The sequence below is a fragment of the Asterias amurensis genome, chromosome 16 (genome assembly GCF_032118995.1).
Source record: "Asterias amurensis chromosome 16, ASM3211899v1".
Classification (NCBI taxonomy): Eukaryota; Metazoa; Echinodermata; class Asteroidea; order Forcipulatida; family Asteriidae; genus Asterias; species Asterias amurensis.
Window position 1 is genome coordinate 12203676 of NC_092663.1, and position 16423 is coordinate 12220098.

At 39.1% G+C, this 16423-nt stretch overlaps 1 protein-coding gene across 1 annotated transcript; it reads right to left on the reverse strand.

Moving 5' to 3' along the window:
* Positions 1–413: 413 nt before the first annotated feature.
* LOC139949059 (glycine--tRNA ligase-like) lies at positions 414–16104 on the reverse strand. The gene is made up of 16 exons (XM_071947462.1): positions 15846–16104; positions 14130–14231; positions 12758–12857; positions 12084–12225; positions 10881–10969; positions 9551–9773; positions 8341–8490; positions 7627–7789; positions 6470–6634; positions 5704–5812; positions 5084–5228; positions 4402–4487; positions 3661–3770; positions 2750–2843; positions 2085–2272; positions 414–1625 (listed from the first exon to the last, which is right to left on the reverse strand). The coding sequence occupies exons 1-16, from the start codon at positions 16089–16091 to the stop codon at positions 1512–1514; spliced, it is 2226 nt and encodes a 741-aa protein (XP_071803563.1). The 5' UTR covers positions 16092–16104; the 3' UTR covers positions 414–1511.
* Positions 16105–16423: the final 319 nt, after the last annotated feature.

Sequence of the window (16423 nt, forward strand, 5' to 3'; positions counted from 1 at the left end):
TCAAGCGAAAAATGCAAGTTCACATATTCGTGAAAAATATGATAAGTTCTTACAAGGCTTTATAAGGCTTGTGAACATTTTCGTTAAAAATTTGGTTAGATTACAAGGCCTTGTGAACGTTTTCGTTAAAAATTGCGAACATTTTCGTCACAAATTTGTGAACATTTTCGTTAAAAACTTGATAAGTTCACAAGGCTTGTGAACATTTCTCACATTTTTCATAAACATTTTCGTGAAAAATTTGATAAGTTCACGTGAAAAATATGATAGCCTTGTGAACAAGGCAATATAGTCTCGTGAATCCTTTCATAAAAATTCCTAAAAAATCACAAGGGGTACAAGTCCAGCAGTATAATAAAATTGGGGCCAAAATTTGAAAACATCACAAGGATTTAACAATACTAAACATACAGTGTACTTTGACTATTAAGCACATCTCCAGTGATGGATTGTATTTATTTATTGAACGTGGATAAAATTTAAATGCAAGATTTAAAGTGAAGACAAGCAATTTCATATTTAAACAATAGTGTGTGAAAATTTCCTTTAAATATTTTAACTATTTATTTTTTGTTTAACTCAGCAAATGTGTCCTTGGCATACAGTAGTTTGTTCAAATTATAAAATCATAGTTATAAGGTTAAAACATTTAATGTTAAAGACACTGGACACTATTGGTTTTTACTAATAATAACTCTTGGCATAAAAGCTTACTGGGTAACGATCAATGGAGAGCTATTGGTGGTTTACAACCTTTTAAGAAATGGCTACTTCTGAAGTAACACAAATTTTGAGAAATAGGCCATTGTTCACTCAAATAATAAAATGCTTCAAATGAAGCCCTTTTTTAGGAATATGAAAGCACACAAAGTAATGCAACAAGGGAGTTTTTTTCTTTCATTAATTTCTTGAGAATTCAATGACCATTTGAGGCAAAATGTTCACAAATTTGTTTCTGCATGTATATGTATGTTGGGATACATCAAGTGAGACTCTGGTATTTGAAAATTACCAAAGGTGTCCAGTGCCTTTAACGATAGAGTCATCGTTATGGTAGCTCTTAATTCTGAATTAAGCACACAAAAGTTTTGTCATGTGAAACAACTAGGGGTGACTGGACACGCTAGAATTCAAAACAATCCTCTGTTGCAGTCATTCGTAACGATTCTGGAGCGCTTGGTTTCAGTGCCGATCTTGTTATGGGCCGAATCTAACGAAAACGTTAGGTTAAGTTTGCCTATCTGGACCAAAATTTATTTGGGTTGACCTAGAGTCGCTCCTAATCTATTTGGGACGGCGCAACTCTGGCGGGCATGTCCGAAACGGGTGTAAGCACCACATCCCAAATACTATAATGTAATAACCACATGAACATTGACTTCCAAAGTGGCGAAACGGAGAATATTTTGATAATACTATCAACCCCTCATGTAAATGTTTCAATAGCTCCTAGTTCTTGTACAAGCATTCCAGTTATTATTTTAGACTTCCTTACACTGAAACGGCTCCCTCTATTGACCAGCTGTGCTTTCCTGACCCTCAAAACTTGGATACCTTTTCAGGACATCTGACCACAAGATCTTGCCGTTTGATAAGTCGCTGACGATAGTAGGTAACTCATCCACCTGAAGAAAACAAAGCGATTGAACAACTAATGATTGATAAAGACCTGGGTTCAATTTCATAGAGCTGCTTAAACAGAAAATATTGCTTAAAATGTTTTCGCTTTGCAAACATTAGCAGGATACCAGTCACAGATTGTAGATGAAATATGGCATTTTGGCTGGTAACCATATTCTGGTAAGCATTGTTTTGTGATATAGTAAGGTTTGCGATTACATCATGTAATGATAATCTATAAATGAATTGGGCATTGGTTCTGATAAGAACCGCTGGTTTCAACCCGAAGTTTCGATCGGTATGCTGAATTGGTGGCGCTTAGATACTTTTTTATTATTATAAGCAGCTCTATGAAATTGGGCCCTGCTCAGGTGTGCAGGCAAATTGCTCAGGAGTACAGGCAACAGGTACTTAAGAATGTCATATAACTTATGTATTTCCTGCAGTTGAGTATTTTTTCTCACCTGAGCTCGTATTTGCTTTAGACTGTCTCGTTCTCTAAGTGTTGCTGTGTGCGGCTCCTTCAAGGAATCAAAATCCACAGTAATCCCAAACGGGATTGCGATCTCGTCTGTTCGCGCATAGCGCCTCCCTATGGAGCCAGAGCTACTGTCTACCTTGTGAGAGATGTTGGCATCTGAGAGGGCTTTGGCTGCAGGAGTAAACAAAATAAATAATTATAACAAGGGTCTTTTCTTATAAAATGAGATGTGAAAGTATGATTCCTAAAAGCAGGCAGAACAGTTACCTACTTGACATAACTCGACCCACTTTCATGGCTCTGCTTCCCGAAAGAATCTGTGCTCACTGTCACCTTTCTCCGCTTATACTCACTGAATTTCTGGGAGAGCTGCGAAAGGCAGAAAGCAAACAGAAAGTATGCACTATGCACAAGCACAAAAAGCTTGTTTCCTCCATCCTACAATCTAGAGGGGGCTTAAGGCCCGGTCCCACTGCAGCAATAACGAGGACGATAATGATAACTACGCAAAGAGAACGCATTCCATTGGTTGAAAGAGCGCGTGCGTTTTCTGCAAGAGGCAATTTGACCAATAGAAAGTGTTCTCTTTGCGTCGTGCTCGTTGACGTTTTAGTTATCGCTGCAGTGGGACCGGGCCTTTATACTCACATAAACTCTGCACGAGAGGATCAAAGTCTTTGTTGCTGCTGAGAGGTAGAACAGAACACTTGTAGGGAGCTATAATTGCTGGCAAGGTAAAATACTGAAAGATAGAAGAAAAACAATGCATATCACTGCTATCACTAGTAAAGCAATCATCAAAATAATATCGGGAAGTTAGCATGAAAATTCATCTGTGTTATGTCCCAATCCATAAAATGACTGATGCAAGTATTGATGTACCTTTATAACGTTTAGTGTCAACTTCTTTGCTCCATGGCTGGAACAAACTCTTGCTCACAACTGAACTCTTATAACTGGTTACAACAACGTGTGCAAAGCTTAAAGTTGCATGCGACTTAAAGCGTCTACACTGCAATCTCTGTCGGTTATTTGATAAAGTATACTGTTTAATTTCTGATCACAACACTGATGAAGTACAGATTGTTTTTCAAATGAGTATCATGTACTCTGAATTTGTGTATTTTCGCTAGCCAAGTATGAGTAACAGTATGAGTACATGTGACATCAAAACAGTACTTGAGTATATGTAAAGCCCGGTTCATACTTTCTACGAATGCGATGCAAAATCAACATAAATTTGACGTCACAATTCTGTTTTTGCTGCGATATTGGCAAGAGAGTCGAGCACAACTCAACTGCTGCGAATTGCTCGTTGCCAATTTGTAACGTCACAAATTTGATTTCGAGACCTCGGTTTAAAAAAAGCACCATTGGTAATTATCCAAGACCAGTCTTCTCACTTGCTGTATCTCAACGTCAACATTTGTATCACATTCGCATTCGCAGGAAGTTTGAACCGGGCTTATTGAGTATGGGTGCCGGGTTAGAGTACATCACAGGTTATTTGGTAAGTAGCGCCACAGCTTAATGGGGATCTAATCAAGACGATGACTCACCGTTCTCTGCTCGTCTCCTTCTCTGACCTTGAAGTTATGCTCCAAAATGGTGTACAAGATACGCCCCACACCAAACGAGGGCTCGATCACCGATGGCCGGATCTCTTCAACTGTAAAGTTAGACAAGATTTGTAATAAGTTTTATTCGGCTGAACCACACATCTCTGCTCATTCACATTCTGTGGCGTGTCATGGCCTAACGATTTAAATAAAGCACAAGATTCAAACTCTGGTGTTTTTCGACCAGCAGAGTGTGGGTTGTGTCACTGTGTCATTATGCAAGACACATAACCATGATGCTTTGTCCATCGGATGGGACGTAAAGCCATTGGTCCTGTGCGTTGTGCTTGGCATGAAAACTTTTGTATTGTATCTTATGGTCAATTACCATTCTAGTTAAAAGACTACTAACAAAAAAGCAAGCATTTGATGTTGACTTCATAGAGTGAAAAACTAAAACTATAAATCTCTGTTTGCCATAGTTGTCAAAAATATTTGGGTCTAACGTTTTAGACAACGGATGGTTCTTTAACATGAGCAGTTTTCAGCCAAACGTCGTTTTCAGCACAACACAGATTCATCTAAAGTACTGTAGTAGAAATTGAGGGACCCAACTGCCTCAAAGCCGACGCATGCGCAGATGATGCCAAATGTCATCATTACCGTCGAAGAACCATCCACCGTCGAAAACGAAAGCTTGCTTTTAGCTACTTATTGAAGACATTTGCAATCATTCCTTACCGTGGACTGTTTTCTGATATCGTTTGACGGTCACCATGTCTGGTTTGAGGGTAAAAGATTTCCCATTCACTTGAATCTCTGATTCACTGCAAAGAAACACACATTCAAACAGATGGCCACTTAAACTCGTCAAATCTTTTTTTAAACAAACAAAACAAAAACTTATCCTTATTATGGATTTGACATTCATGTGAAAATACTATGACAGTTTTATTGCTGTTTTGGCTGAAAATTGCCACTGTATTAAGCTGAAAGTTTCACATGTTACTTTTATTGTATATTATTATGTCTTCATAATTTTGCTTCTAAATAGCATGACATTGAAAACAAAAAATTAATCTATGACCCGTTCCTTCAACCAAATTCACGTGTAAAACAATGTCTATTGTATTGGTCTTGCGTGTGTATATTGTAAGTGGTTTATTACTTGAGAAAATAGAATACTGTAAGCTGTTGCAAACAACTTACCAACCAAAAGGACCAATGGTATAATTGCAAACAAGTAGTTAATGGCCTGACATTTCGACCCTAGCAGATTCACTGCTTATGTTTCACTTAGTTACCTGCTCATGCCTGTTGTGTTGTCATTTAGCCTTATAGAAAGACTCTGCTAGGGTCGAAACGTCAGGCCATTAACTATTTTGTTGGTTTATTACTTGATAACTAATGTAGTAAGGCGTACCTTTTTTCCTGCATAGCTTTTTCCATTTCTACGACTTGGTCTTCAGTTAGACTAGCCAAGTGGTCCATGACCAACTTGGCCTCCTTCTTGAAGGCTTTACCCACAAGGCCTTTCTGTGGTATGACCTCAACGACGTCAATGATCTTGTGATGACTGAAGTTAAGGAATTATAATTGTCAGAAAATCTGAAACTGTAAAATCAGAGCGTTGAACGACTCTACACTGAAACATTTGAACCCCTATTAACAGGCCCACTTCACTCATATCTCTTCAGTCTCCTGACGATGACTAGAGCAAGCTAGTCGAAGTGTTGAGACCTATTAATAACTCACTCCGCGGTAGTGCAGTTTAAAACAATCCTCCAAAGCTAAAGTAGTAGTTCCAGTCTACTTTCTACCTTTCGCCCAGGTAGTAGCTAAAAAGCAGGACAGTTCTTCAGTAGAAAGTTTCCAGTAGAAAGTTTTAATTTCCTCTAAGGGTGCCCTTTATAAAGGAAAAAAATTGCCTTGGTGCTCTTGCCCTTTCAAAAACGAAGCATAGGCCTACAGACCTGGAAAACCCTTTGCTTATCATTCGTAGGTATAAAATAAATGAGGAAAGACGAACACTTGAAAAGGATATGGGTTCTGGGAGTTTTTTCTCTGCAACCAGTTGAACCTTGGTTGCTTTGGAGTGGCAGTTGAGATCGTAGCATGACCTATCAGCGCAGCCAACGCACTCGACCCATCCCTGTTGAACAAAACATAACATCACTGTAATATTGAAACAAATTTCACAGAGCAAATTAACCCTTTACAAAAGGTAACTTTAGTCGACTGCACTCATGCCCCCTCTACTCTTCCTTATCATAGGTGACTTTAGTCCAACAAGCTTCCACTAAAAAGTAGGACATTCTTATAACTTATATTGTTGTAAATCTCTTTTTTGAACAATTTGAACAATAAAGGCTTTCTGTTGTGCAAGAATGTTTACTTCATGCTTTAGAGTTCAAACAAAACGGTCACCAGCGATTGTTTATGTCAGAACAATTGGGTAAGAAAGCTTCGAGCAGACACTTTTTCAAACCACTGGTTTGTTCCTCAACTTACACCAGTTTTAGACACGCGCACAAGAGTCGAGCAAAACCAAATGTATTAGGAGCGACTCTAGGTCGACCTAAAGTAATTTTGGTTTCAGACAGACGACCGTAACATAACATTCACATTGGCTCAGCTCATGACATATCGAAATCTGAAACCTAGGCGCACCTTTCGATCATATGACTTCTAGCAAGCCAGACCCTCCTAACTGTTTCAAACATCGACCTTTTCATGTGCTTAAACTTGGATTTGGTTTGGCGTGAACCTGGAGCGCCTGTCTGAGCGATTGTAAGAATTGTTCGCTTACATAAGAGGTTTTGCACTCAGCATCCCAGCAGTCCTGTGCATAGTGAGCCATCTCATTGTCCATATGCTGCCTGAAGCGAAGCTTGCTAGGGTCGACACCCACCCTGATCATGAAGAGATAGATGCGACCCAGGAAGTAACCGGTGACCCTGCTAGCTATAATACCCTGCAAACAAATTTCCATACCGTTATGGTATTGTACAGGAATGGTAGCGATAAAAAACAAATCACAGGCAAAGTACTCGAACCCAAGACCTTTGTAGTTCTAGAGCAGTGTCGTACCAACTAGACTACCGAGATTGCCCGGTAGCTAGAGGTAGTTCGAATCCCATGTTTTAGCAGCGGGTTTTGCAACGATTTAATAGATGTTAAGGTTGCATAGGGGATAAAGAATGTTAATTAAAGTACTGAGTATACAGTGCTAACCCAGTAAGTATAATATACAATTTAATATTATTTATCCCCAATGCAAATTTAACATCTATAAAAAACATAGATGTTTAATTTTAAAGGAACAAGTTGCCTTGGATCAGATGAGTTGGTCTATAAAAAGCGTTTGTAACCATTTTTTATAAAATGCATATGGTTGGAACGATGTTTTAAAAGTACAATACAATGATCCACACAAATTTGCCTCGAAATGGCGTAGTTTTCTTTTTACTGTGCGAACGAACACGGTCGGACATTTATGGGAGTCAACAACAATTTGACTCCCATAAATGTTCGACCGTGTTAGTCAATGAGGTAAAAGGAAAACCATGCAATTTCAAGGCATGTTTGTGTTGACCATTGTATTTTACTTTTACAACATCTTTCCAACCATATGCATTTTACGCTTTTCAAAGACCAACTCGACCGATACAAGGCAACGTGTTCCTTTAATCTCAAAGATGAGAAAATAAAATTAATTTCAAAGCTTACTGATTGTGAAGTTCAACCATTTTGAATACAGAGCCATGAAATTTGACCCAGGGCTTTATTTCATAAAGCTGCTTAAGCACAAAAAGATGCTAAGCACAGACAAATTATGCTTATCAGATTATGGTTACCAGATGAAATGGCATTATACATGTACAAAAAGTAACTGGTATCCAGCTCAGTTGTGCTCAGCAGAAAAACAGCTCCGTGAAATAGGATCCAGATCATTCATTCCTGTACCTTTTCCACTGCGTCTCCAAGTGACATCAACGATGGCGATTTCCCGGAGACCTGGTCCTGAGCTGAAAATATCAACACCTTGACATCGGCTACTAAAGAGAACTTAGGATGGTCCTTGTTGTCAGGGTCGATAAAATGCTCTATCTCACACATTGTAAACTCACTGGCATAAAAAACATAAACATATGGTCATAAACTCACAAAAGCAAGCAAGACCCAGTTGTAAGCCTGGGCGACAAGTGAAATTTTCTACTCGACAAGTCGCGCCTAAAATAGTTGAGACTTCGATACTAGTTGCAACTAAATTTTAACTTCTAAGATGCATCGCGGCATATTGTTTGACGTGGGCATAATATAGCAAAATTTGGGCTGAAAAGATTGAAGGATTGTGTGACTGACGTCTGATTGTGTTTCGTAAGTAAATTATGTTGTCATGAAAAGGCGTGAATGACACATTAATTCACCAAACACGACTATTTTGTAGTAGTGGCGACTATTTTTAAAGTAGTCTTGGCGGCATGATTAACCGAGTAGTTGAAAAAGGGTAGTCACGACTCGACTAGCATTCAATAGTCGCAACTACGACACTAGTTGAACTAATTGCCCAGGCTTAATACTTGGGGCTTAAAAAACATCTGTGCCTACCAGCTGTCAAACTGTGCACATTTTTGGAAGGTCCTGATTTGCTCTATCTGTCCCTCATCCACTACTTACCGTACTCTGATGAGACCAGACCGCGGGGAGATTTCATTTCTGAAGGCGTTCCCGATCTGTGCTGCAGCAAACGGCAGTCTACCCTGGTTGAATTCTAGAAGGCGCTTGAAGTTAACAAAGATGCCTTGAGCTGTTTCTGGTCTTAGGTATCTATGGAACCAGCAAAGCATTAATCAACAAATATTGTGAGGGCCTAATTCTTGGAGGCAACAAAGGCGATTGCCTCCATGCACCCTTTTCATTGCCCTTGAAATGCTCCAGTAGAAATTTGCAACTTTCTCAAGGGGGTGCCCTTCACCAAGGAGAAAATGCCTTGGTGCCCTTGCCCTTTCAAGAACAAAGCATACATGCTTGTTTGTACAAACGGTCTCTACAAATTTTTGGTTAGCAGTTTAATGAAATTGTCTAGTATACAATTTATCCTCTTTCAGCACTGGAGGGATATTATGCTGTTAAAAATTTGTTAGTCTCATTGAAGAAGAAATGCATAACCAGACAAATGCCAGGCATTTCATATTTGTTAAAAGGCACTGGACATCTTTGGTAATTGTCAAAGACCAGTCTTCTCACTTGGTGTATCCCAGCAATATGCATAAAATAATAAGCCTGTGAAAATTTGGGCTCAATCGGTCATCGAAGTTGCGAGAAAATTGTGAAAGAAAAAACACCCTTGTGGGACGAATTTCGGTGCTTTCAGATAAGAATAAAAAATTTCAAGCTAGAAGTCTTTTATTATTTTAGTGAGAAATTACCTCTTTCTCAAAAACTACATTACTTAAAAGGGGGTCGTTTCCCACAATGTTTTATACTATCAACAGCTCTCCAATGATCGTTACCAAGTCAGTTTTTAAGTTAATATTTGTTTTGAGTAATTACCAAACGTGTACCTTCCCTTTAAAGTAACAAATCTGTGGAAATGTTGACTCAATTGGTCAACGAAGTTGCTATAGAATAATGAAAAGAAAAAACAATTTTTCTTCTTTTTGAGAGGCCTTAAAAAAAATATTAAAACACTTCAGGCCTGAAGCCTTTTAATATTTGAGTAAAAAACTATGTAATTTCAGAGCTTGAGTCAATTGTACCTGACCACTCGGCCACAAACGCCAGACAAAAAATAAGCTAAGCAATACAAATTAGCTAAGCATTCCCCCCCCCCCTTTCCACAGGGCTAATATTTTTGTATGCTTAAAAAAAACATGCCATTTCTTACCCAGGTACATTTCCAGTGGGTCCTATCGAGGTGTTGAACATGAGATTAAAGTCCATGGGCGCGCTCAACTCATTGTTCGTGATCGGTGATTTCAGGCCGTACGTCTTGAAGTACTCTCCAAGCTTCTCTTTACCATAGGTCTCAAGCAGTGATAAGACTGTGGTGTACTCACTGCGTTGATCTGACGTAGTCTTCTTGTCTTGAAGGAGTTTCTCGAGATGTGCTTTAAGAGAGATTTAAGGTGTGTACATTCAATATATATTTGGTTTTGGGTAACACCATGTGTGTATCTATTTGGCAGGTAGAGTTTGTTCTTTACAGAACTGTCTTTCTTTATTATACTTCCGCGGAGTAGATTCCGGATGTTCAGGAGACTTCTTAGTTCGGAAAAGAACTGTCCTGCTTTTTAAATACTACCTAGGCTGAAGGTATAGAAATTGGCTGGGACTACTACTTCAGCTTATAGGATCGCAATTAACTGCAATACCGTGGAGTCAGTTCTTGAATTGGTCTCTACGTTTCGACTAGTTTGCTCTAGTCATCGTCAGGAGACTGCATTCAATTTAATAATAATAAAATTAGTGGCTTCTTATATCGCGTGCATTTAATAATAATAAAATTATATGTGACGCATTTCAGTGACGCTCCTGGCACTTCAACATTCAGTATTTTCCTGCAAGGTATGTTGAACTATGTTTGAATTATGAGACCTACTCCTTTTACAAAGCACCATGTAATAATTAACAATGTGCCCTGGGGCAAAATGCTGCCAATCAAACCGAAGAGAGTTCAATTAAACGCATTCAATTTAAGTGGCGTTTGAAGCTTTGCATGGTGTGGAAAACAAGGTGAGAATTATCTAGTAAGTTTGTGGGTACAACCGTGTGTAAAATTTCCTTTGGATGATTGTTGGCTCTTACTGTACACCAGTCACAGCTTATTTAAGGACACAGATTGAAGACCAAGATGTGAACAGAGACGTGTGATTGAGAAAGATCAAACATTGTACAGTTCTTTATGGCCAAGTCTAAAGTTTCCATATTTGTGAATGAAGACTTGTGTAATATAATAGTAGAAGTTTCAGCTACGTTAGTCATCAAGTTTTTGAGAAGAAAAAAAAGAGTGAAAATCACAGAGCAATGTCTTCAGTAGAGTCATGTAAATTCTTTGTACATGCTAAACAAAAATTGTCTTTAGTGAAATTGTTTCTCTAATTTCTCAAAAACTACAACACCTCAGCAAGTAATATTTTAAGGGAAGGGTCTTTCTACCATCATTATCTATACTCTGAACGTTTGTTTTACCCAAACCATTTGAAGTTTCATACTACCTTTTAGTAGATGGTCAGCTCTAAAGCATTCTCCAGTTTTTAAGTCTTTCACCATGAAGTCGGCAAATCGTTCTATATGGCCAGATGCTCTGAAATCAACAATATTACATATAACTGTGTATGTCTTTTTTGAAAACAAAAATAAAGTAGACTTATTGTTATAACCTATTCGATTGTTTGCGTCTTCTTTGTTACAACAACTAATCAATAATGCAATCACGGCGCAAAAATAGTGACGTCTTTGATCTATTTTTGCTGTAACGCCTCTCATTTTCAGTTCAAAAATCAAAAAAAAAAATCAAACAGTTTACTTGTGCCTGGAGAAATAGGTGCCAGAAATGCATCAAAAACCACCAGAGAGCACCTACAGTCAGAGCCTCCAATGCCCCTTAAAGCCATTGGACCCTTTTGGTACATAACAAAAGTTAAAAGTTCACAGATTTACAAATAACTTACAGGGTTTACAGAAGGTAATGGTGAAAGACTTCCCTTGAAATATTATTCCATGAAATGCTTTACTTTTTGAGAAAACATTAAAACAATTATCAATTATCAATTATCTCGATATTGAGAATTACGGATTTATTTTACACATGTCATGACACGGCGAAACGTGCGGAAACAAGGTTGGGTTTTCCCGTTATTTTCTCCCCACTCCGATGACCGATTGAGCCTAAATTTTCACAGGTTTGTTATTTTATATAGAAGTTGTGATACACGAAGTGTGGGCTATAGACAATACTGTTTACCGAAAGTGTACAATGGCTTTAAGCGGGCCCTGAACCCCGACCGACTTTGCACTAAATGCTTAGGTTGTGTGCTTTTTAAACACACACATTTTTTTTTTTTAAGTTGCACTCCCACTTTTTCAGTTTGCACTCCCACTTTCTAAATTCCAGGCTAAAACAGTGTATAGCCCTGATCTTGAAGTGGCCATCCGGCCTTGTGACTTTTTAAGGGCAATATCTCAAACTATCTCAAAAGTATTGAAAAAATCAGCCGTCGATTTCACCAAACTCTTTCCAAGTTAGGATTAATCTTATTACTAAGGAAGAGTTAAGTTACATATCCATAGATGATAGGACGCATTGAACCCAACCTAAGTTAGGACGGGTTACTGGTCCTAACTCCAGATAGGATTAATCCTAGCGTTTCGTTAAATCGGCTGCAGGGCTTCCAATTGGAACTGAATATCAGACTTACTTGAAGACAGATGCAGGCGTTAGCATGGTGCAGTCTACCTCCAACATCCCTTCCTCTATAATAAAATGATTCCTCCACATGTTGATAAAGTTTGCCTTGAGAGCGCAGCCGACCGGCCCAAAGTCATACAGTCCACTCACCCCTGCAGGAAGGCAAGAAACTCCGAATTAAAGACACTGGACTTTACACTGGTAATTACTCAAAATAATTGTTAGCACAAAAACTTACTTGGTACAGTAGGCAATGGAGAGCTGTTGATAGTATACACAATTGTGAGAAATGGCTCACTCTCAAGGATATGTTGTTTTTGAGAAAGAGGGTTCCGCCCACAGTGGTCGGTACCGAAAAACCTGCCAGGCACTCAGGATTCCCTGACCATCGATGGAAGATTTTCCTCCAATTCTGACCAACACGACCATTTGGCAATTATTTTAAATTACGCTTGCAATTTCCCTTTCAAAGGTTTTCAATGAAATGCAAAATTGGGTATTTACTGTACCAGTAAAAATGGTCATCTGAAGCCATTAATTTTGAGCACTTCTTTGATTTGAGTCTATTTATATGATCTACCATGTAACTGATCCATTTCGCAATGGTTTCCAGGACAACATTTTAAAACCACTTAAGAAACCCTGGGCAGAACCCTGGTACAGATAAGTGTTTTTTGGACTTGCCTCCATAAATAGCGAATGACTGATCATAGAAGAAGCGTCTCTTCAGTGTATCTTCCATCTTTACTCGGTCAAAGTCGTCCTTTGGGGCAAGGGCCAGCTCCTGGATGGATTCAAAATAAAGACAGACACATTTTTAAGGGTATCAAAACTATCAAATAATAGTCAAAATAATTTGGGAGGCTAATCATCTTTACTTGCAGTACTAGTCATCTCAAGGACTAATTACGGGCAGTAATGATTTTTACAATGTATGCCAACCACTTGAATTCTTCAAACCTTACAGAGTGTAGGCATTGATAGCGACCAAGCTCAAGATGTGGCTGGAGATTAGTGACAAAGTCATATATTGTCGAAAAGGACATCTGCTTAGAACTGCAACCAACTGTTTCTTTGAAGGTCACATTATCTCAAAGACTGAAGCATTTCCCACAGTTACAAACTCCCAGGATGACGCAGGACTTATTGGGATCCATGTGACCCAAACATTATGGATTCGACATCCAGGTCTTTTTGCTTATAATGAAGACCAGAGTTTTGGTAAAAAATTACAGGGCATGTCATTGAACAATGTCCCTTGTATAGCAGAGCAAAGTGCTACACAAATTGTATCAGTAGCTGCTCAAAAAATAACCACTTTCGTTATTCAATTTACTTTGTTTTTAATCCTCAGGGTTACTTTTTTTTATGTATATTTGTTTCTATGTATATGTTTTCTTTATCGAACAAAAATGAGATGAAATTTGCTATAAAAAATATTTTGCTATGCAAAAGTGCTGGATGGATTCGTTCCCTGCCTGTACAAAAACGCTTCCATGTGTCCCAGTGTTTGTGATCAAATTTTAAAGAGCGGCTACAGGATGCTCTGAAATAAATAACTATTACATTTTTTATTATTAAATGGAGTCCATAGGAAACAGAAACAAAATTGAACGAGTCTCTTACCTCACGTAAAAGCATGGTCAAATTTTTTTCTCCGAAACACTTCAAATTTAAAATTCTGAAAAACGTGATGCCAAACAAACCCGTGCAACAAGGACTTGTTGGCGGCTATTTGATATGGAAAATAACGCTCTCAATTGGCCAAAGCTGGAGAATTGTGCACAAACCCTATTGGGAATTAGCGCCAATGACGTCAAGGGTTCATTGCATATCATTATCATAGATGCAGATTTTGACTCTTGGCTAAAAAAGACGCGCGGAGAGGTGAATTTTTACGTGAATTATTTATTACTAAATGCAAATTTTAAGCGTAAAATGGTTTCAAAACCGGTATCTACAATATCTATTTGGCCCAAAAAAGGTAATAGTTAAAATAGTGAGATTACCCTGTCGCCCCTGTTTAACATTTAACTGTATTAGACTCTATATTTACCTTATCTTCCAGAGCTTTCTTACGAGCCTTCAGCACCACAACAGCTTTCTTGACTTCATTCACATCTGCCTTCTCTTCTTTAAGTTTCCTTACAAGATCACCCTGAAGTCAGAGATAACCAACACTTACTTCTAGAACTATGAGGTGTCTTTACAAACATATGGACGCGCGTCTGGGAACTACAAAGAATGGTTCCCCAATCCGTGCTTTGTGTACAAACATATGGACACGCGTCTGGAAACTACGAAGAATAGTTCCCAGACGCGTGTCCATATGTTTGTACACGAAGCGCAGATTGGGTATCTTTTCTTCCCAGGACGAACGTGTGCAGATGGTTATACACATTTGTCCTGGGAAAAAAATCTGGGCAAGGTCGGGGGACAATCAGCATATCGGCATTAGCGGTAAAAGAGCGGTAGTTGAGAAAAATCACACGCAAAATTCACTTGATTTTTACTCAAAATCTGTGATACCTATTTGAACTATTCCAAGTGTACTGCTATCTGCAACTTCTGAAGCATTAGATCGGTAAGTTTCATGATGCAGAACATTGCAGATGGTTTTTCAAGGAAGTGAAAGGTTTTGATATCAGTGGTGCTGGGGCCAAGGATACAGAGTGGATTGGACCAATTTATGGGGCTAGGATCTGGTAAGTTTTTGTCCTTTTTCTTCAAATTTGTTTTCTCAATGGTGTTTTGAGTGTTCATTAGATATTGAGGATTAAGTTCGTGTCCTTTGAATTTGTATCATGATTTTTTAAAGTGGTAAAAATGGGGCAAATCTGGTGACTAGCTGTCGAAATTATACGTGTTGGACCAGATTGTCATTTGCCGCTCGAGAGAATCTCGTAACCCTCCGGCCTGGTGGCGGCCGTTGGGAGGACAGACCTACTAAGTCTCACGCAATAGGCGTGAGACTCACGCATTTGGGCTCTTTCTCCTGCTCACACGCACAGCAACCATTTTCTCATGCACTGGGGCCAGACCGGGAAAAAAATAAAAATTAACGACATGCATTGCCAAATCGCGCTCGTGTGTACAAAAAACGCAATCTACAATGTTTGCACAATCTTCAGATTGCACGCAGTTTATCAGAATCATCATTTGTGTACAAACTTTGTACAAACAGAGCGCAAGTTTGCAGATTGCGCACGCTTTTGCTCTTCCAGCAGGTTCAGCTAAAATTCGGCAGAGCGCAAAACACTTATGGCGCACAAGTTTTTCCCGATTCGTTTAGCAAATTCGTTAAATGCGCTCCACTAGCGAAGACACACAGGCAGAATTTTTAGTTGATCTTTTTTAAGTTTGGGAGGAAACAATCTGACACAATCGTACCTCCACATTAACCATCAACATCTCCTCTGACCTCATGTGAGTTTTAATTATTCTGAAGAGGTTTTTGATGCATTTTGGAACACTTTTTTTGTCCACAATTAAATTTCGGATTTTTTTTTTGATTTTATTAAAAAAAAAAAAAAAAGAGTTGGGCGGCGATTTCGAAAGGCCTTCTAAAACTGGAGAAAAAAAAAAAAAGAAAAAAAAAAACTGGACTTGGCATCTCTGGGAGGACGGTTACGTTATTGCAACTAGGGTGCAGATGAAAAAAAATAAATACATTATTCGATCAGTAGGTGGGATCATGGTGGGATAGGGATGGGTGGTTTGGGTGATATTTCACGGTGCGATCAGTCAAACAAGACCGTGCGTAGGCCCCTACCTGTTCCTTCACTGCAGCCCGCAACGGCGCAAGAACTTCATCATCAACATTTGTGTCACCCATGTCACCGTCGCTGGAAACACTACTTTCTTGAAACGTCTTCCAGAATTTCTGCCCCCGTAAGCTTTTCTTTGATCCCCACGACTTCGTAAGACTTGCTGAGGTCGAGATAAGTTGTTTACGTAGAGTTCTAACTTGAAAAATCTGACGTAAACATACGGCAATCCGGAGACTCTTTACTGCCATGCCACATGGACGAATGCCCTTTCACTGGTACTTTGCCTCCCTGTCAAATTTATATTGGTTCCCGCATCAAGATTGTGTACACAAATAGGTCAACGCAGTCAAGGTACCGTTCCGTTGCAAATGAAAGTCAGGCCGTGTCCGAATTGGCGACTTTGGCTATGGCTACGGCTAGATCAGCGCGTCTGTCAGTGTTGAAGAATGGCAGACGCGCGCGCCCTAGCCGTAGCTGTAGCCGAAGTCGCCAATTCGGACACGGCCTCACTGTGCGCCATTGATCAAGGGTTCGGAGGTCATACCGCGGGCATTTAAATTTAAAGGGCCTTGTGCATTTA